At 38.9% G+C, this 22,924-nt stretch overlaps 1 protein-coding gene across 2 annotated transcripts in view; it reads left to right on the forward strand.

Moving 5' to 3' along the window:
- Positions 1–14,937, forward strand: part of MAMDC2 (MAM domain containing 2) — a 139,672-nt gene extending 124,735 nt beyond the window's left edge. The window contains exons 12-14 of one of the 2 annotated variants that reach the window (XM_010952754.3): positions 8,300–8,559; positions 13,708–13,792; positions 13,927–14,937. In XM_010952754.3, coding sequence (XP_010951056.2) covers positions 8,300–8,559; positions 13,708–13,792; positions 13,927–13,991 — 410 coding nt within the window. In that variant the 3' untranslated portion in view covers positions 13,992–14,937. Of the gene's footprint in view, positions 1–8,299; positions 8,560–13,707; positions 13,793–13,926 lie in introns of those variants that run through there. The other variant, XM_045515102.2, reaches the window with a different exon arrangement.
- Positions 14,938–22,924: the final 7,987 nt, after the last annotated feature.

Here is a 22,924-nt window from a genome sequence, read left to right on the forward strand (position 1 = left end):
AAATGCTGGACCAGCAACAGTATCTTTCTCTTTGATGACTAGAGGGTATTTGTTTGGGTTAGTGACAGCGGCATCTTTTCTGAATGCAATGCATTCTGGGACTTTCAGAGGCTATACCTATACTTGTATACTGCATTCTACCATTTTACTTCCTATCCTTAAAGCCTGTCAAGTTACACTTGGAAGAACATACACAAGAAGAAAATAGAAAGAGGAGCAGCATAAAAAGCTGTTTTACAGACAACTGCATTAGGTGGTCAGTAAATATAGGCTTATTAAATAAAAAAGAGAAGCTCAGAAAGACTATGATATAGATATGCCAGTTTATTGTGAATCCATCAGAATCAATACATCACCATACACAGCAATTCCAAGGGAGCTGTAGATCCTGATTCACTAGCTGCCGATGCAATTTCCCCTTCTAGGGTGTAGCATGGTATACGTCCTCTAGTGGAAAGACCAATGGGGGCGCGGTGAGCTGACTCTGCCCCTTGCTGCCTGCATAACCTAGGAAATGGTCACATAACTCCTCTGAGCCTCGGTTTCCTCATGTGTAAAATGTTTAGAACAGTGGATCCCCTGCTGATCTTTTAGGGTTGCTATGATGATTAACTGAGATTATATATCTGAAAGGCTTGATACCATGTAAGCTCCACTCAGATGAATGGTGTTACTATTTTTATAATCAATGGCTTGTTTCCAAAATCTGGAATACTTTCTTGGACTCATTGTTTTGTGTCATTTGTGCTTTTATAAATAGAAAATCATGGCCTATGACTAAAAGTAAAACGACTTAGTAGAAATCAAAAGGTTTGGTAGACCTTAAACTAATGTTTTCCAAACTACCCCTAGGTAATTCAAGGGGTAAGTGGATGTATATTTTTAAAATTTGATAGTAATATTTGTATATAAGAAAAAAATAGTACAGCAAAACTGTTATTTCATAGATTTACAGTTTGTTTTCTGTTTTCATGCTAATATGAAGTTTCCAATTTGAATAAATGGATTTAAGTAACAAATATGAATCTATTCAAAGAAAAATATTAAATGAATAATAGTACAGGTAGTATATGGATAAGTATACACACACACACATATTTATATATCTCATGATGGTGTTATTTGTGTAACTAAAGTTTGGAAAACATTTCCAATGTTTAAGTCAGTCATCTAATAGAACAAGTCATTCTGTTAGAGAAGCAACAAAGATCAAAAAAAAAAAAAATTCTAGCTCCACTACTTGGCTCCTTATTTAATCGCATAATACGGGCACTTGTGACAGATGAATACTGACTTCCATCAAGCTGGGATAGACTCTGCAGGATTTCTCTGTCCATCCCTTGTCACCATCTACTTGCTTAGCTCTGTCCTGGCAGAATCAGAAAGTTCTTTGACACAGATTCTCTTTCTTTACACGATAATAAAGACAAGTCTTAACAAACTATCAAGGGCTTTATTGGCTATTGCAATTTTATTAACATTTAGATGATGCCATGCTGTCAGAATTCCTTTTAAACAATTGTTTTAGTTGCCCTGGAGTTTACAGGCATTTTGTGGCCAAAAGATAGTAGAATAAATAAATCAACAGATAACTATCCAGTTTAGTGAGAAAATGCCTTCAATTGTAACATTTCCTACCTCACTGAGTCCACCAGCGAATAGATTAAAAGCCATCCAGTCCTCCCTCTCTCTTCCCCACAACTACATCCTAGAAAAACCACTACTCATCATTTTCTTAACAATTTCCAAAGAAAGAGACACCATCAGTTTCTTTTGTGTTACTGTTCAGTGTTTCAATACATATTCTGTACTTCTGGCAAGTAAATTCTCTTCCAACACGCTACTTAGTAAAGATAGAAGTCTTACTTCTAAGAACACTCCCTTTTTTGTGGAATAGAAATATCAAAGATACTTTAAAATACCAAATAAAGACATTTACTTATAAAATTGTGCTGTCAGACAAAAGAAAATCAAAACTATGTATTTAATGTGTTGGTTAGATAGCTGAAATTTAGTAGCAGTCTCATTCAAGTCCTTGTCTTTTAAGAATTTTGGCAGTTGATATCCAGACATGTAATGATGTTACCCAACTAGTCTGTAACTATCAGAGCAATTGGCTCCAGATTATTAAAATCTCCAATCTCCTTCAGTCTTTTCATAGCTTATCACTATAGTTTCTGATATTGTTGGACCTTTCTTACACAAAGAAGTACACTCTGATAAGCTTAAAAAATAATGGTAAAATATATGATGTAAAAATAATGGTAAAATAACATAAAATTTACCATTTTAGACATTTTTTTTCATATATAGTTCAGTGGCATTAAATATAGTCACACTGTTATGTAACCATTACCACCATCCATCTCCAGAACTTTTTTCATTTTCCCAAACTGAAACTCTGAACCCAATAAATGATAACTCCTCATTTATGGCAAGCTTTAAAAATAATTTAAAATGTATAGTAAAGAATAGTTTTAGAGAGAAACATTTAGCTCTTGTTTGTCTCAAAGTATTGATACCTTTTTCCCTGACTGTTAAGCATCCTCTTCCAGCATAATGAAGCAGCTAGCTGTTCATTCCACAGGGCCTCACAGTCCTAGCTGGCCCTGGTGAGGGGGGCTGCAAGACTGGAGGAACAGCTGCTTCCCTTCCAAATTGTGAATATGGTGTGTGTCTCAACATATCACAGTTGCTGAGCAAAGAACAGATGGGACCCTGATCTCCCAGTAGACCCATTGGAACCCCCAAATTGAATGTTAAACAGTGATCCACGGAGAGAAAGTGATTTGTTTTCTGCAGTTAGTAATCTCTTCCACAGACTGGAATCCTTCATGTGCGGGAGCATGTGAGCCAGTCTGAGGTTTCAACGCTGGGGCTCCGTGGCTCCCATCCAGAGCTTTTGTTTGCTGAGACAGAGAGAGTTTGGAGTGGGAATGTGGCAAAGCTTGTCAACACACAGGGCTTTTCTCTGCTTTCCAAACACATGTGAAGCAGACAGGCTCTCCATGAAGCCCCTATCTTTTCTGGGGAAAGGAAATGTCACATGCAAGTCAAGAAGAAAAACATATTTGGAATCAAGAGGAATAATTGGTGTGGGCATCAGAGGGACAAATTCTCATCAGTTGACAAATATGTTACAGTTATTTTTAGGTATAGATGTTAGCCTACAATAGTCTAGATCAGTATTGCCTTATGGAATATACATATGTGCTTAAAATGAAAACTGTATCCTAAAGGATTTTTGGAAAGGTCAGCGATACTCAAGAAAAGTAGCTGGTGCCAGTGCTCTGGGAGGGCACAGTCGTACTGACGTTCCTCTGGATGTTACCCCTCCTTTCCAGAAGAAGCACCATGACACATGTCAAACAGCTTAGGAGCTTTCCTTTCATAGTCATGGGACTAAATACAACAATCTCTGGAACTGGAAACCTTTGGCTTCAGCCTGATACCCAGGAACCAGGGATGCATGAGCTGAAAGTATTACTGGAGTAGTGCTTTACCCATTTGAGGCTAAATGATTAGTGCACTGTACTCACAAAAGAAAAAGTTCAGTTGGATAATCCTGGAGGTGATTAGAGGTGTACCCCTCTTTTGGGACTCAAAACTCACTCTGGCCAGGACGCAAGTTGCCATCACTGGGATGCACAGTGTCACCACCAGATGGGAGATACTTCTTGGGTCATCTCTCACTTATGATGGATTCCGTTGCTTCCTTCCCAAGTCGTCTCTATTCTCCAGTTTCCCAGGGACAGCATCTTTCAGAAGAGCCTTCCTCCTTCCCCCTTAACCCCTTGCCAATTGAATGTTTCATTTTTAGCCAAGGTCCTTTACTTAAGATTCGAATGGACCTTTTGAGAGCCCCAAAACCAGATACCAAAGTTATTTTTCTGTGATTTTCTTATTTTGTTAAGAATTATTTTTGGAGGAAATACTTTTTAGGTTAAACATGCATTAAGGTAGGTTCTCAGTCCACTGTGCCACTGACTTATGTATAGGATAGTACTTCTAATATAATACATATAATTACGATATATGATATATTTGGATAGGATAAGATAGGGATACCTTTGTGCATAGTTAGGTGATAAACCATGGTCATCTCATCCTGTGACCTCATTTTCTATGGAATTAAATACACCCTTCTATTAGGATTTTGTGTACCTGTATTTGTTTATATCCAGCCTAGCTTAAGTTAGAAAATGTTAAAGAACAACAAACGTTCTTCTCATTCCTGAAAGTACAAAAACCTCAGTGCTTTTTGTATAGCAATTTTCTTGCCAATGACAGAATGAAGGTAATGATGTTAAAGAATTATCATATGTGTGTTTGATTAAAAAAATACATCAGATGGTGTGGAACTAGTTTGAAAACATTTGCTTTGATACGACTTTAATTTTATCAAATCTTGAATTTGTTCCAGCTTTCCCTTGGAGCATCTAGTCAGGTACATGTCTCATGGCCAAGGTCGTCACACAACTGGAGTGACCTTGGTAGAGCTGTGTGCTATGGAAATGGTCAAACTGGTTTGTGGCTTAGAGCTGTGGAAGAAAATGCATTCATCTATTCATTCAACAAATATTTATTGAGCATGTACTGTGTTCCCGGCACTGTTCTAGGAGCTGGGGGCACAGCAGTGAAGTCAACAAGGAAATATCCCTGCCTTTTTGTGTTCTAGAGGGAGGAGACAGATAAAGATAAAAAATAAGAAAATTATATAGTATGTTAAGAGGTGATTAAATGGTATGGAAAATAGTAAATTAGGGTATATGTTAGCAAACTAAACCTGGATCCACTTACCCGTACACAGTAAAACCAATCTATTGATACTGGATTGTGGTGAAGGAAAGTGCAGTGTTTATTGCAGGGTGCCACGCAGGGAGACGGGGATTTGTACTGAAAAAACCTGAACTCCCAGATGGGTTTCAGAAGAGCATTTTTAAAGGCCAGGTGAGGCATGAGTGGGTGCCACAGGGTATGTGATCAGCTCGTGCACAGTTCTCTGATTGGTTGATGATGAGGTTACAGGACAGTGTCACAGGGATTAACAGTGTCAATCCTTAGGCTTCAGTAGGCCTGGGGGCTGTGTGCTCATGGTCATCAAGTAGTTAAGGTCTTCTATTTGGCGGGGTGGAGGGGGGCAGTTCACATCTGTAAAATTACTCAGGAAATGTGCATCAGGTACTATTATCTAGGTACTTCAGAGAGGAGCTAAAGCAGGGGATATGGAAGAGGGGGTCCACCCACCCCCCTGCCCTGGGAAGGCCCCATCCTTTACAAATAGAGAATGAGAAATGTCAGAGGAGGGTGATTGCTATTTGAAATAGTATAGTTACAATAGGCCTAATAGGAACGGTAACATCTGAGCAAAGATTTAGAGGTGAGACAGTGAGACCTGAGATTATATGGGGAAAAAGCCATTCCAGGCAGAGATTAGCACATGCAAATGTCCTGAGGAGGGAGCAGACTTACTGTATTCGAGGAACAGTATAGAAGTCAGTGTGGCCATGCAACCCAGAGTGAGTAAGGAGAAAGGTAGTAGGAATCAGAGAAGTAAGAGAATGAGCAGGAGATTGCATAGGCCTTAAAAATTGTCAGGCCTTCAGCTTTTACTGAGTGAAATGCTGAGCCAGTGGCAGGTTTTGAATGGAAGAATGGTAAGATTTAGCTTTTGTTTTAGAAGGTTTACTGTGGATACTGTGTTGAGATTAGATGGTAGAGGACAAGGATAGAAGCAGACAGTCTAGTTGGGAAGTTTTGTATTAATCCAAGTGAGAAATGATACTGGCTCAGACCAGGAGGTAGCAATGGAAGTGATGCAAAGAAATGACTGGATTCTGGACATATTTTGAAGGTAGAACCAACAGGAATTCCTGACCATCTGGTTGTGAAGAGGGAGAGGAGGTGAAGAGTGGCACAGGACTCCCAGGTTTGGGGCCTGGCCAACTGGAAAGAGGGGGGCAGGCTTGAAGGTAAGGCTGTTAGTTCAGTTTTGCCCATGTTCAGTTTGAGATCTCTATTTGACAATAAGTGGAAATGTCTATTAGGCACTTTCAATAAACAAGCCTGGGTTTCAGCAAAGAGGCTGGAAATTTAAGTTTGAGATATGAAAACATATATAGCATTTAAAGCCATGAAACAAAATGAGATCACCAAAGAAGTGAGTGAGAATAGAAAAGTTCATGAACTGAGCCTTGGAACACTTGGAGCACTCTAAGGTCAAGAAGTCAGAGAGGAAAGGGTGAACTAGCAAAGGAGTGGTCCATGAGGTGCAAGAAAAACCAGGAGAGGTCAGAGTCTTGCAAACCAAGATAAACAAGTCCTTCTAGGAGGCAGATATGATCTACTATGTCCAGTACTACTGATGGAACAAGAATGACAAGGACTGAAAATTGACCATTGGTTTAGTAATGAGAATGTCATTTGTGAGGACATCAGAAACATTGACCATATTTTCCTAATATTTTAAAGCAGATCATGAGGGTGACTGGTTGACAAAGCCCATGTCCCATGACTGTGATGACCCAATTTTTCAGGGTGATAACTTTACTGAATGAAACACCAGGGGAATGGGTTGCACAGTGCATAAGACGAAACTGGACAGGACTCTTTCTCCTACCTTTTTAATTGCCTTGAGGATTCTCAGGTTTTTGTTTGTGACATTGAGGGAAAATAAAAGGAGGAGTGCTTTGAAGAAGCATAGATGGAGTTTCTGATCAGTTCTGGTTGGGGTATCTTAAGCACTGCATTTTGGGAAATGACTAGAGCTCATTAGTTAAACTGAAGACTACAATGAAAAATGCTCTGGAAAGCACTTCATCTGCATGCATCATAAGGGATCTTTTTTTCCCTCAGTGTGGCCATTGATTTCTGCATGAAATAATAGATAACACTATGTAAAATTTATTTTTACATCATGTATGTAAAAAAAATCAGTATTGGCAAAGAAGACAATAAAATTGCATAAAAAATCTGTGCATATTTTTTCATGTAGAAGAGATATAAACTTTTCCTCAAATGATCAGAAGTTAGGAATTCCTGATGTAGAGTCCAGGGTCTTTTTTCAAGTGAGCCTCGGGTGCACAGAATTATATTATGGGTGTATTATTCTAGAAATAATTATTAATTGATTGCCTATTTCAGTGGCTTCATAGTAATTAATACCAACCAGCTCTATTTTTGCGGGGTGGGGAAGTGGGCACTGATCTGTAGCTACGTCTCATTTCTGTGGTGTAGATACTTCCATCCTGGCCCATTTCATACTACCAATGTCAAGTCATTTGGACCCAACAACAGAAGTCACACAATTGACGCCTGGGAGTGGCTTCAGCACACCACTGCCTTATTTACATGCAGACTAATCCTGCTTCTGCCTGAAACCAGCAAATTATAAAAACAAACTAAAATTAGGAAAAGAAAATGGAAATGTAAAGTGTTATATATTTAACATATAATATATAGTGTAAGATACATAATATATAAAATGTCATATAATTATATCAAATGTTATATCATTATATTTTCAAGAGTGTCACAGAAAATTGCAGGAAAGATAATATTTGAATATTCCATGTAGGCATATGTAACACACTAATATTTGAATAAGTATTACATGTGGGCATATGACACACATTGTTTCATTCTCACAGCTCGGTAGCACAGGTACTATTAACCCTTACTTTTAAATTGAAGATAGGTTCAGAGAGGATAATTCATTAGACCAGGATCACACAGACAACAAATATCAGAGCCAAGACTTGAACCCAGATCTACCTGACTACTCCCCTAAACCAACTAGAAGTTCAGGATATTGTCCATGAAATAGTAGGATAAATTCTGATATGTTAATTACCACCTCAGTGGCACAATACTAGTACATTAATTACCTCCTGTATATTAAACTCAATTGTAAATTATTAAATTAAAGCACATTTTGATGCTCTAAATTTTGTAGCGTATTTTTTCTCCTTGGATTATACACATTCTCTAAAATTATAAAATCCTCTGTCAGTACTGGAGTTAAGTCATCCCTTTACTCTGGTTTGTTTCCAGGAATACTACTCAAAAAAGAAAGACGAGGGGAGGGATACATTAGGAGTATAGGATTAACAGATGCAAATTGCTATACATAAAGTAGATAAGCAACAAGGATTGACTGTATAACACAGGGAACCATGTTCGATATCTTATAATAACCTACAGTGGAAAATAATCTGAAAAAAGTTTATCTACAAAAGAGGGAGAAGAAAATATAATTAGTGTCCTTTTTAACAGTATCTGATTTTGCATTGCTCTCAAGGTTACTACATGTACATCGAGGCCTCCCACATGGTGTATGGACAAAAATCACAACTCTTGTCCGGACCTCTGCGAGGAGTCACTGGAAAACACTGCTTGACCTTTTTTTACCACATGTATGGAGCAGGGACTGGCCTGCTGAATGTATATTTGAAAAAGGAAGGTGACAGTGAAGAGACCCTCTTGTGGAGAAGAGGAGGTGAACAGTGCATTTCCTGGCTCCGAGCGCTGATTGAATACAGCTGTGAGAGGCAACACCAGGTAAGCCAAAAGCAGTAAGAATCAAGTGATGGGAAATGTTCCTGTAAGTTTCTGATGCTTTTTCTGTTTCTTGCTACCATCAAGAATGTTTTGTTCTTTTTCAGGGTCATAGATAAAGGCAGTACTTAAGAGTAAACATAATTAGTCTATACTGATTAAACCTAAACTGTGAATGGAAAATTAGGTGGAAAAAGCTTTGAGCATATATGTATAAAGTGTTTTTGCAGCTCAGTGATGAAAGTGTATCTATTTTTGTCTTGGTACATTATGAGTGTCAAGTATATTCCGTGTGTCCTGCAAATCTCCAAAACAGTCTTTCTTCTAACCATGGTATTACCTAATTAGTTGTTGCAGTTGCATCTTTCACTCATCATTACCCACATGCCAGGGTTTTTGTTGTAAGCCTCCATTTAACAGAGTCTGTGGTCCAGAGTAAGTTTTTAATTCTCTGCTCACACTGATGCAGAAGAACTTGAGTCTTGATCCTAAGTCCTGCGTCTCCCCTTGGGTCTTCTCATTTGCTGTAGAAGATCTCCATCCTACAGGATCCTGATTATAAAGGATTCTGGGCAGCATTAGAAAGCCTTTTCAATTCCAGTGGAGGCGGGGTGGGGTGGGACTAAGCAGCCAATTTAGTCTAGAAATCAGCAGCAGCCTCCTGACAGTCACTAATTTCACCCGCCTACCATGAGCCAAAGCCCCAGAAAGCTTTGGGGAGATAACCTTAGACCCCTGACTATTCTTAAAATTGCTCTGTAGAATCCTCAGGTGTGACCCTCAACTCAAAGCCCTGCTTCCTCCTCATCCTTACTTCTGGCTGATAAACCTCCTGGACCAGCACCCCTCAACTTTAACCAATGGCTGCTTGGTTTAAGCCCAGATCTCCCTGGGAAGAAGTATTCAAAATAAGGAAATTATTTTACACCACCCGACAATCAAAATTAATTTTAGGCAGGTCTAAATGGGAAGGAATTGCAGAAGCTCTGGTGGCCAAGTTGCAATGCCATCTAGGGTGCTGGATTGCTAAGAACAAATGACAGAGGGAAGATGTGCCATTATCCAAGGATGGCCTATTACCTCACCAGGAATAAAGCTACCCAGAAATTTAGTAAAGAATGATAGCCCCAAGAATGATTTTGATAGTGATTTAATGTCTGTCTACCGAAGGAAAATGGATCACCCAGGAACTTACTGATATAATTGATCATTATTCAGAGATGATGGATTAATTTTTTTAGGTTGTCAGGGCACTCATATTCCTACCCGATTCAGATATTTTCAAAGTGTGGTCCTGAGACCAGCAGCAGCACTGGAAATGCAAGTTCACCTAAAGTGAAATTCACCTGAAATGTACATTCTCAGGCCCCACCTCAGAGCTACTGAATCCCTCTGGGGGTTGAGGCCCTGAATTCTGGGTTTTAACAAGCCCTCCTAGTGATTCTGATGCTAAAGATGATCTCTGTCATAGATTAAGCAAATCTCAGTCTCTTGGGTGGAGCCTGAGCATTTATGTTGTTTAAAAATCCCCAAATGATGCTGATGCAAAAGAGTTCTAGGACTTGAGTTCTGGGGAACAGGTGACTTCTCAGCACCTAAGCCCAGGGGTGCCGAGTACAGGTCCTTGCACATACTAGACTTGCTGGGTGACTGGTTATTTGAAAAAAAATTTTTTTTTGAGCACAAAGTAGTGAGGCACCTGAGGTGGCATTCTGGGGTGTTCAAGTTCATAGGATAAAGAGTGGCCTGAGAGATTTTTAGCTCACAATCTGGCAAGAAGATTCCAGACCATTCCCTTTGGCTTAGAATGGAACAGATATGAATCTGCCATGAGGAATTTTCTTCTGTACTTTGTAATTCCTTCAGGAATCACAAAGTGACTGTCTGGAGACCAGGGTGAGCTAGTTTCTCCAAAGCACTGTACTTTCTAATAAACACAGATACACCCCTGTGCAAATGGCCATCTACCATGTGCCAGGCACTTACAGTGCTAAGAGCTGTACTTAAGTTCCTCCAGATGATCTTATAGCTTCTCTTTACAGATGGGAAAAACTAAATGTCCAGCTGGTAAATGGCAGAGTGAGAATTCAATCCAAGATCTGACTGGTTCCAAAATTTGTATCCCTCAGCCACTGTTCTACACTCCTTCCCACAATAGAAGTTCCAGAATACATTCATTGTCCTGGGTTTCACAAGCACTGGGTGATCTTGGAGAAATCTCATCCTCTCTGAGATTGTTTATACATTTTTTAAATGGGGTCATAATGCCTGCCATGCTGACATCACCAGAGTTAGAGTGAGGATCAAATGAGATTATATATGTGGAAAGAGTTTCATAAACTTTAAAGTGCCAAAATATAAAGATACTGTTTCTAAAGATATATTCTCTCCCAAATTTCCCTGGTCTCTAGTTTATCACCATGGCAGATCTGGTATTTTCAATAGCTACATCAGGCTTCCAGACTGAACTCCTATAGTAAGAAGCCAAAATATCTCCTTTTAACAAATATTTATTGACCACCTACTATTTTAAGTGCTGGGGATACTGCAATGAACATAACATAAAGTTCCTACTCTTTTAGAGTTTACATTCTAGTTGGGTAGAGGTAGAAAAATACATAATGAACATCAGGTGATAATAAGTGCTGTGAAAAAGAATAAGGCAAGCTAATCAGGTAATGAGGTCTAAGAATTACCAGGGAATAATCACAAAAGGCCTTGGATGACATGGTAGAGTTTGAAACTTATTCCCAAAGCAGTAAGAAATCATCAGATGGCTTTAAGGTAATATGATCTGATTTATATTTTAAAACAATCACTCCAGCTATTACATGGACAGTAGGCTGTGGGGGGAGCCAGGGGAGGAGACTTTGGGAGCTACTGCAGTAGATTTGGCAAGAGAAGTGGTGGCTTGGGTCATGCAGCAGAGGTGAGATGTCACTGGAAGCCCACAGGACTTCCTTATGTGTAGAATGTGGGGTTTGAGAGAAAGAGAAGAGTCAAGATGACCCCAAAGTTTTTGGCTTGAGCAACTGCCGGAATGCAAATGCCATTTATTGAGATATGGAAGTCCTTAGGTAGAGCAGATCTGGAGCAGTGAGGGCACTATGTGCAGGAGGGAAATTAACAGTTGGTTTTTTATTTTTATTTTTTGGACATGCAAAGTTTTTGATGTCTGTTAGACATACAAGTGAGTATGTCAAGTAAACAACAGGATACGAACTGGAGATCAGGGAAAAGCCCAGAATTAGAGAAGTAAATGTGTACATCATCAGTGGGAGGGGGCAGGTGTAGGTGACTTTTAGGATGCTGTAGAACTGTAGCCATTTGCGATTTACCTTATAGGGGAAATATCTGGGTGGCCTCTAGGTGACATTCCAGTAATCAAATTATCTTTGTAGAAGAACAAATGCATCATGTGGCAAAATTTTAATCATGCCCCTTGCTAAGGGATTCACTGAAGTGCTAAGCAGAACCTGACTCACCATTGATCAAAACCACAAAATGATTTTATTTCCTTTGGATTCCTTGCTGACTTTTCCGCCTCTGCTTTCAGGTGTTTTCCTCCCTAATTTCTTATATTTTGATACCACTGAAAGAAAGGGTTAGACACATTCTCGGCTCACTGAAATATGTTTATCATTCATAGTGTTCATTATTCTGCCTAACACTTACTAGGAATTATTATGTGCTGGCTATTCAGCTAAGACTAGGTCTTCAAATTTTCTTCTTTGTGCTGCCCTTAATCTTAGTAATTTTTTCCTGGCGTCCCTAGACCAAAAGATGTCTAATGTTCCATTTATTAAGTAGTTGGGTCCAAACAACTTAATAAGTATTTATATCCTAATGATTTACTAGCCACTTGAAAAAAATAATGCACTTAAACTGAAAGAAAAAATAATACTTTGTCTAATTCTTAAATAACCACAATTATTTAATTTCTACAAATACAAATAGGGGAATAATACAAAGGTGAAATCATAATGCTATAAAATGGTTATCACTCAGGTATTAGGGAAATTCAAAGGACAGGATCATATGAAATCAGTTGTTTGGCCCATCCGCAGACTATTCAGAATATAATTTGATCACGTTATTTTTCTATTATACTTCTATTGCAGAGTTAGAGGTCAAAAAATTGATTTCATTGTTGTCTAGGAAACCAAAACACTTATTAACTACACTCATATATCCTCCTAGCTAGATAGGTTAGGGCATTTTTTTCCTCTTCTTGCCACTTACTTGGATTCTTGTTGAGGGTTATATCTTTAGAATTTCTATTAATGTTATTTTGCCACATTTCTGTCATTAAAGCTTCTTTGAGTCATTAATTTCAAGATAATTTCCTATGTTTATTAATTATCCACTTTATATTCTTTGATTTAATTTAAATTATAAACTAGTCCAATGGGGAGTAATTTGCTCATTAAATGAGCAGAATAAATGTGTCTTCTTTCATTACCTAACAAGCCTCCCTGGAGTATTCAGTGGTTTATTAACCATTATTGCAGCAGCCTTAGAGCCAGTAATATAATCTATTTTCCCTAGAACCTGAATATTTGATCAGTGATTATCTTCTCTGGATCTAAAGTCATGAAATTGGTTTCCTCTTCTTCTTGAGCTGTGTCTTAGATGTTATGGTGTTTAACATAAGTGAACCATTGTCTTTTTGATAGATGTAATTATTATACATTGCTGTTCATACCTGGGTCTCATCCGTCATATTAAATTCTTCCACTTAGTACCAGAATCAAAGGTAGGTTTACAGAGAGTCGAAGGAAGCTTAAGCTTCTGGACCCCTCACTTTCACAGACTCTGTGAGTGCTGAGAGTAGAATGTTCTAGGTGGGAAGGGAAGCCAGGTCACCACCAGGAGGTATTTCTAGGTGGGCACTTCTGGGAAATTGCCTAAAGAGATCTCAGAAGAAGGGAACTTGAATCTCCAAGGCTCCAGGAATTTGTTGCAAATTTCTTTAAATTCCAAAGAATTTACCTAAATTTGAACTTGGAATTTTATATTGCTTTCCTAAAAGGGGGCCCTCGAGGACAATCATTCTGAACTTCCAGACCCACACAGCCTGGATCGGCCCATGACCAGCATTGTTTTATCAGGATGGCTCTGTTTCGAAATTCAAACTTCATTATTTTTCAGATAATTTTTGAAGCCATTCGGGGAATGTCAGTAAGAAGTGATATTGCCATTGATGATGTTAAATTCCAAGCAGGACCCTGTGCAGGTAACAATATTTTTCCAAATTATATAAGTTTGAAAAGGGATTTTACAATAGTCTCAAATCATAAGAATGCAAATTAAGTATTTTCTACAATAAAAAAAGAGAAAACTATTATTGTCTATTTGTCTTTCTGACAGAAATGGAAGATAAAACTCAGCAATCATCAGGATATTCTGAGGACTTGAATGAGATTGAGTATTAAGGAGTGATCTGAACCCGATTAACTAACAAAATCCATACCTCTCTTCAATCAAAATGAAAACAATCAAATGAATACTGGACAGTCTTAACCATTTCATAAGTTATAAATGACCAGAGTACTCTTTTCATTACTTTTGCAAAAAATACTGACTCAGGGCTTTTTTTTTTTTTCTTTTTGCATTTGACAACTGTTACAAGAAGTACAGGCTGCTGGTTTTGCCTAGATCATTCATTTTAATTTTGGTACCAGTTTAAAATACAAATGTACTATATTGTAGTCATTTTAAAGTACGCAAATGAAGGGCACAATCAACATAAGATGTGCTCACTTAAATCTGCATTCAGTGAATGTACTGGGAGGAGAATAGGTCTTGTGGGTTTCCTATTGAAGTTCAAGTATCATAAATATTTTTAAAGTAATAATGTGAGGTGTCAGTAATCTCTGCAGAATGAATGCAGTTTCTCATGGTAACAAGTTAATCTCAGAAAATAAAGTCTTGTTTCCTATGTTTTATTCATAGAAATGGAGTATTAATTTTTAAATGTTTTTACCATAAGTGATAACAAAAGATCTTTCATGAATGTCCCAGGGTAAGTCAGTATGAATTAATGCTATATTACAAGGCAATGCTACCTTCTTTTTTCCCCTTTTTTAACTACTTTTGAAAGTCACTATGAACACCTGGATAGAAACTGCATTCTTTTTTTGTAAAGTAAGCTTGAAAATGTTTATATACACACACTCAGAAATTTTTAGAACACGTTAAATAATTTTACTGATTTTTAAAAATAAACGTTTTGGCAATGTTTTGAATAATATGAATTCAAGCAGATATACTAAACTACTGCCTTTTATTTACACATTAGAAAGTTGTACATACAAGTTTGTATACCTAAACAGCTGTTATGAAATATGATTACCTAATAAAAAATAATGTGAAAGTCTCTTCACTAGCAATTAACTTTTTCTATATTATTTTTCTTTATCAGAATATCTTCACTATATGACTGCAGATTCTAATTTGAATCTCTCCTTTGCCACAATTAAATGCTTCTTAAACCTTTTATTAGTGACATAAGCATTGCAAACATGGATGCAATAGTTAATTTTTAAGGAATATTTTATTTCACATAAACAATCTCCATTTTCTCCCAAATTTTATCTTATTTGAATGTAAACTCTGTGAGGACAAGGATTCTTCCTTGTTTTATTTACTATTGTAGTCTCAGTATCCAGAAAAATATCTGGTATATAGTAAGTGCTCAACAAATAAACACTTGAATAAATGAATGAATGAATGAATTTAACCCACCAAACATCCTCCAAGGTGGACATATTATTATCCCTTTTTATAGGTAAGGAAACAAAGGTGCAGAAGAGTAAAAACATTACTGAAGATTTCACCACTGTCAAATGGAGAAACTTAACAGTCAGGTTTCTCTGACCCCAAAGCCTATACCTCTTAACTCCTTTGTGTGGCAAAAAATCCACTGTTCTCGTGGATTTGGGAGGTTTTCTCACTCAAGAATGTCAAAACCCATATATTAATCCATAAAAAGCCTTATACCTCCTCGAATGCCACATTACTTAGAAAACCAAAAATACTCCACTATTCAAAATAAACATCCTGAAGTTTATGGGGAAAATAAAATCAACTTTCATAGTAAAGGAAAATATTGTAAAGCAAATCCTTTCTATTCATGATGATTAATTACCCCTGGGGGGACATCCCTAAATAGAGTTGAAACAACTGGGAAGGAAGATTTCAAGATGTTGACTAATTCAACAGCATATTAGACATTATAATTTCCTCAAAGCATAGTCCAAAGCTTAGCTATATTTGCTGAATAAAGAAATGATTGTGTCAGGACCTAACCCAGTGTATAGTGCATAATAAGGGGTTTATAATAGGTGGCAAGGGAATGAAATCATTCACCAGCTTCCTTGCTTACAGATTACAAAAATCCATAGTAATAATCATTGCTAACATTTATTGAATACTTATTATTTTCAGACATTGTTCAAAGAGCTGTACATGAGTTCTTTCATTTAATCCTACAACAATCTATGAGGTAGATCTAGTGATATTTTCATTTTATCAGTAGGGAAACTAAATCTGTCCAAGTTCAGCAGCCAGTGGAGGGTTGAGGTTTGAACCTGGGTCTATTTCAACTGCTGTTGAAAAAAGAAACGATCAGCCCAAAATGGAGTCACTTGCGCCAAGCTCCACGTCAGCAAACCAAGACTTAATACCTAGCCTAATCACAGTTACAGTCTCCCCCAGAATTGTAGTCTTCACAGGTCAGTCTGGAATTTTCTGGTCGGCACCAATGAGGTAATCAGCCACAAAGGCCCTTCCCATCCCTCAAAGGAGGATGAGTCATCCACTCCCTCCTTTTCCCTCTCCCCTACAGTCTATAAAAGCCTTCCATCTTGTACAGCTCCTTGGAGCTCCTCTCTACTTGCTAGATAGGATACTGCCCAATTCATGAATTGTTCAAGAAAGCCAATTTGATCTTTACATTCTACTTGGTTGAATTTTTATTCAACACTGCCAAACCTGTGTTCTAATCCTCACAAGACTGCCTCCTGAACCTACCAATTCTATGCCCAATACCAAGAGTTCCAAGTTACCCTCACTCAGGAGGCCAAAACTGCCCCAAAGTTTGCCAAAATAGAAATACTGCTTGGGACACCAACTTTGAGAACTGAAGGGGAAAAAGGTGGGGGTTGGGAGCTAGTTACTGACTTAGGGCAGAAAGGAAGGAGGTAACTATTACCAATTGTTGCTAAGAAACAACCTGAAGTTCACAGAAGAGGAAGAGAGGAGGTGAAAGGTAAGCAGATGAACTTACCCTCCCTCACTTATGCCTCTTTTGCTGGATTCGCTGATTGGATGCTTCTCTTCCTTTTCCAGGTTGCTCTTGGCATTCATTTTAACCGCATTTCACCTGAATGAAAATAAGCAAGGATGGTAAGCACAGTATTGGTTTCTCAGGTTTAGAAATGCCCCAGGGGAAGGCATACTAGCTAATAAATACTGCGTAACAATTAAAGCGCAGTGTTTACATTTATTCCAAGTCTCACCCAAACACACAAGTGCTTCAGATAGAAATTGCTTTTTCACACAAATTGTCTTTTCTCCTTTAATTTGCTGTGTGGGTTGGAGATTATTTATGCATAGGAGGGAGCGGAGGACAGGCTACTGAGAAAATAGTGGCTCTGATGCAAGATCTGGCTTAATGTGGAAGAAGAGAAGGTTTAGCAAAGATTTGTTGAAAAAATCTTTGCTCCAGGGGTTATACCAAGCATGGGGTTACAAAGATGCTTACGTGTTAGGAAAACGGAGATCTAAACCTGTCAGCATAATCAGAGTGCTACATATGATGAAGCCACATGCCTAGAGCGGGCTTAAGAGGAGCATCTGAGAGGAAGGGCAGGACCAGCCTCCAGCTGCAGCCTGGGCAGAGCAGTAAGAACCAACACTATAGCAGTGGTCCAGGGGCCCAATGTCTTCTGTCATTCTCTGAGGGCTAGGCATGGGCTCTTTGACTTCTCGTGCAAGGGACATGGTTTCCTGTGTGATTTGATTATAACTGGGGGGTGGGGGTGGGGAAGAGTTTTCGTAACTGACCATTCTAGTATGACTGCATTTTCAACACATAGGTCAGTATAAAGAGGTGATACAGCAGAGTGATTACGTGCACGGTTTCCAGATTCAGACTGTCTCTGTTTAATCCTGGCTTTGCCACTTACAGGCTTAGTGACTGAGGGTAGGTCACTTACACTATCGCTGAGTCCTAGTCCTAGTCTGCAGAATGGGGCAAATACTTGTCTGTACTTCTTAAGAGTCCTGTAAAGACTAAGTGAAAATAATACATATAAGCACTTAGTGTCCGACATACAAAAGTCTTTCAAGTTTATAAGGTTGGAATGAAATTTTTGGATAAGTCAGTTATTATTAAGTTTCTCTTCTCTACAAAGGAATTGTGAGTTTATAGTGCCATCTTAAGGATAAAGCAACCATCTAATCTTGTCATTTTAGCATTTTTTTTTATTACTTGTAATACAAGGCTCATTTTAATGAGCACCTGGGCAACGCCTCCCTCTTTGTTCTTCCTACTCCATCCATTGTTAATGGTTCTTCTGTGCTGCTTACCCTGTATTCATATCCCTGGCAGAATTTATTATGCTAAATCTAAATTCTTGTTTTTACGTCCACATCCTCAAGAATGGTCACTTATTCAGTTTTGTACCTATACTGCCTAGCATTCTCAACAAATACTGCTGAACTAAAAAAATTTTCAACAAAAGCATTTAGTTTGTATGTGGATTCCAAAAATCACAAAGGATACAGAGATTCTCTTTGGTCCATCAGAATTTTATGGTCTGGAAATCCACACACTAAAAATTTAACTTAAACATGTGTCACTGGCCAGTTGGAGCACCAACAAAAGTTGGGTAAAAACAAATATACACCTTCTTTGCAAGGCCATGATTTCAACCCAGGCTGCACAAGTTTCCCACATATAAAATTTCATGGAAGGACTCACAATCCAAAAATCACAAAACACTTAGTGAAACAATTCACTGGAAGTGAAAATCAGCTGTGAACAAACAGCAGCATTAGATACTGAAGACTTCATGGCTCCCTTCCAGCCCTGTCATCACTCTAACATCTGGTTTCATTGTCACATCTCCTCTGACTCTGACCCTCTTGCCTCCCTCTTATAAGGATCTTTGTGATTATACTGGGCCTAACTGGATGGCCCAAGATAATTACCCCATCTCGTGACCCTCAATTTAATCACATCCACAAACTCCCTTTTGTCATGGAAGGTAACATATTCACAAATTCCAGGGATTCGGATGTGAGCATCTTTGGGGAGCCATTATTCTGCCTACCACAGTTTTCTTTTGCTATTAGGTCAGGATGAAATGTCACTCTCAGGGTCTGATACCAAAGGACTCATTTTATAATTTATGTAGCTGATTTCAACAGATTTAGCACAGTCCTGACAATGACCAACCTTCTTTCCTTTAGGAGGTAACAGGATGTAAGGAAAACACTCACCCGCCCCGCCGAGGCTCCTGTCCCAGCCTGGGCAAAGAGGACCACCAATTCATTCGGCAAGGACTTGCGGAGAAGACTGCACATCATACTTTAACACCTTGTTTCTGATCTTTCTGAAATAAAGGGTAAATTCCTTCTGGAGCAATTTAATACTGTTTTAATACCTCCAAAGAAATGAAGGCCTGTTTAGCTCATGTCTTTCTATTATGACTCACCACAAAGATCACTTGAAACCTGATATTAATTCCTAATGACTTTTTTAAATCTTTCAGTTGGTTTTTGTATCCACGAGATAGAAATCTGAGAAAGAGACAAATCTGTTGAGACACTGATTCAAATATAAAAGTGAGATATGAGAATGTGCCTAGAGATGTAGCTGGTATATGGTATATGCTGTTGGTATTAGCCATTACTACTAACACTGTAGCTATCACTACAACCAATTCCAATAGTAATGTTGCTACAGTGGGAAGAAGCAGTTTTTTTTTTATTGTTTTTAACTTTTGTATGATGTTAGAAACAAACTTTAAAAAATTAAGAACTATAGAGATAAGATGTTCTTATCTCTAGTGGAAGGGGTTTTAGTTCTCTGTGGGAGGGTTGCTCATTCTCTTCAGAGGCCCTCATCTCTGCTGAGAGCATCCCCATCAGTTCCTTAACTAGGTTGATTAGAAAGTGGCGGGGGCGGGGGGGGGAGGGTATAACTCAGTGGTAGAGTGCATACTTAGCATGCACAAGGTCCTGGGTTCAATCTCCAGTACCTCCATTAATTAATTAATTAATTAATTAATTACATAAGTTGTTCCTGGGTGCCAAGGACTTTGGTTTTAGCATCTTTTTCCCTCCCTTTTAAGCTATGAGGGTTCGTGTTCCCACTTTATGAATTTTGCCAAAAGCAAAAGTAATATTCCCTCTCATTTGGTGTATAAACCAGAGGAGATTATTCCTGTTAACCTGTGAGAGTTCTTGTTAGAACTGGAATAGAAAACTGTCAGTCAGAGACAGACTTAGCAGAGTCCCATTCCATGCCTCTTGCCCCACCTTTCTTGCTATTGTGGCATCTAGGGCTTGGAGTGAAGCCAAGAAAGAGAATGTAGAAGATGGTATTCCGATGGTGAGGTGAAATGTATTTATAATCCTTGACCCTGCCCCTTTCTGCCAGCTCTTTGTTGTGTCAAAGTTTCTATAGAATTGGAAGGCCATTACTCAAAATGGCCTCTGGTCACTTATTTCTTTGTCAATAAAAATTTAAATACAATTGCTTTGCCACATGCATTAGTTAGCAAGGATGGCACGATGAATTCAGCTGATGACTGGACTTTAAATCATGGATGTGTAGGATTAATTGCTGTGACTCACTCATTCATTAGCATCAGATTCTGGTTAATTGATATTCTATTCCCAAAGAACTCCTTCTCTTTAACACGACCCCTTTCAAGACAGTTTTCACCAGTGGAATTAAAGAAACCAGACATGTCAAGATAAATGTGTACACCTTTATGGGTGCATGAAATTGTTAAAGAATGTTAGGAAGAACTGAGCTTCCTAATGTTAACAGAGTATTCCTAATGTTAACAGAGTATCCCTGGTTCATGCTAACTTCCAGTCATACAGAGTCCAACAAAAGAGAAGTACTTAAATCAACTGTAGTATATCTGTTTGATGGAACACTATATAGTTACATAAAACTATGTTAAAGAAAAATATTTAATGGTATGGAAAGATACTCATAATATATTAAACTAGGAAAAGGGGGGTTAAAATAACAGGATATATAATTTGTGCAGCAAAATCCCATTTTTTTTTTAACAAAAGGACTATAACATACATACACAAGAATAAAAGATGTAAAAACATACACCAAAATCTTAATAGTGATTAGCCTGGGTAGAGGAATCATGAGTAATTTCCCCCTTTGTGTATATTTGTTTTTCTCTGTTTCAAAAATTTCCACATTTAACACACACTGCTTTTGTAGTTAGAAGCAAAGCCAGTAACGTTTTTCTTTTTAAAGGATGGTGGCAGAGCATGACTGGCTGGCTGTTAAGACAAGAACTACGGTGTGTGGGTATTTGTGGGGTCATCACAAGTTCAGGGCTCTTTCCTAACTTTCAAGTTTATAAGGACAATCCGATTAATTCACTAAAGAACTGATGATGGTATAAAATGATTAGATTGGTTCCCTGCTCTCAACTCCCATTACTGCTGCCTATATTATTTTTCCATTAGGATAGATTTCCCCAAATGTAAGCATTTCTTCAAAGGATTTGACTCTTTTAAGGCTCTTCAAGCAGGGTACCAAACTACCTTTCCAAAAAATTGTACTTAGCAATGTACCAAATGACAGTATAGTGCCCGCCTCCTAAACACTGCGTATTTTTATTATTTCCCGCCTTTTGAACAGTTTTTAAGTTATTTTTATCTTAATTTGCATTTTAAAAATTATAATATGACAAATATACGTGTTTTTCACTCATTCTATTTTCTTTGGTCATAACTTTTAGAGAGCGTGGATTTCACTTCTGTGAGAGGAGAAGTCAGGACCCTGGGAAAGGAGGATTTGTCCGGGAGACAGGAATCTGGGTTCGACTGCAATGGCTTTCTAAATGGCCTCGCCATTTCCATGCTTGATGCCTCCAAACAGCAACCAGAGTGGCCGTTTAAAAACTTTAATTCGTTCATGTCCCTCTCCTGCTCAAAACCATCCAATGGCTTCCCTTTCCTTTTAAAATAAAATTCAGCTCCGCCATGATGGACAAGGCTCCTCTATGCAACCATGCCCACTCCACGGCACACCTGCACAGCACGGTTGCCACGCCGGCCTCCCTTCATTCCTCATTCCACTTGTCCCCATCTAAGCGCCTCGTCCTTGCCTGGGGCGCTCTTTTCTCATTTCCGCACCTGGCTCCTTCTTCTCCTTCACGGTTTAGCTCAAACACCACTTCCCCTGATAGGCCCTCCCTACCTCTCCATCACATTCATACTCTTTCCTTCATAGCATGTATCTCCACCTGAAATTTTCCTGATCGTTCACTGGTTAACTTGTTCTTTTTCTGTCTCCTACACCGGAATGTGCCGGTGTGCCGCAGCCCGGCCGCTCTTGGATTAGACATAATTAGATGAGCATGTGAATATCTACGTAGGCCTCAGTGCCCCTCGTCTTCAATAAGGGGTTAACTAGCTGAACGTGAGTAAGTTTAAGTGGCAGCACCTTCTCAGTGATGCCTGCGCGCTTGAGGATATCTAGAAACTTCGGGGGAGGCAGGCTTAATAGGCAATCAGGGAACGTGTGGGTGGGGCTGGGGAGTCAATGAGGAGAATCTGTGCAGTATAGTCTTGCCACAGGCTGGGGAGCACAGGAGACCCTAGCACCACTCTTTAAGGGAGAGAATGGGATAGAGTCATTTGAAAGAGTTTTTCTTCTTTTTTCTTTCTTTTGTTTTGTTTTTGTTTTGGAGACGGAGACCTGACTAAAATCGGCGAGTGCCGGCGCACCTGGGCAGTCTGACGACGCCCGCCCCCACGCTCCAGACCACCCAGGTGCCCGAGCAAACGCCTCCCTCCGTCCCCTCGCAGATGTTTCCTCGGAGCGCTGAAAAAGCTTTCAAAATAGTAAATGTAACTGATGTCTTTTTTTGAGTTTAAAACAAAAACACCAACAAAAAACAATAACAACAACAAAAAACCTCTAAGAGAAATGCAGAGATGTACAAACTCCCGTAGCCACGTCCCGCGAGGTACCCAGCCCCATCCCCGCGTTCCCGCCGGCTAGGGACTCCAAGTCCCGAGCGGGGCGGGGCGGAGGGGCGGGGCGCGCCCGAGGACGCCACGGGGCCGGAACTGCGCAGGCGCGGGGCGG

This window comes from Camelus bactrianus, chromosome 4 (assembly GCF_048773025.1).
Source record: "Camelus bactrianus isolate YW-2024 breed Bactrian camel chromosome 4, ASM4877302v1, whole genome shotgun sequence".
NCBI classification, from domain to species: domain Eukaryota; kingdom Metazoa; phylum Chordata; class Mammalia; order Artiodactyla; family Camelidae; genus Camelus; species Camelus bactrianus.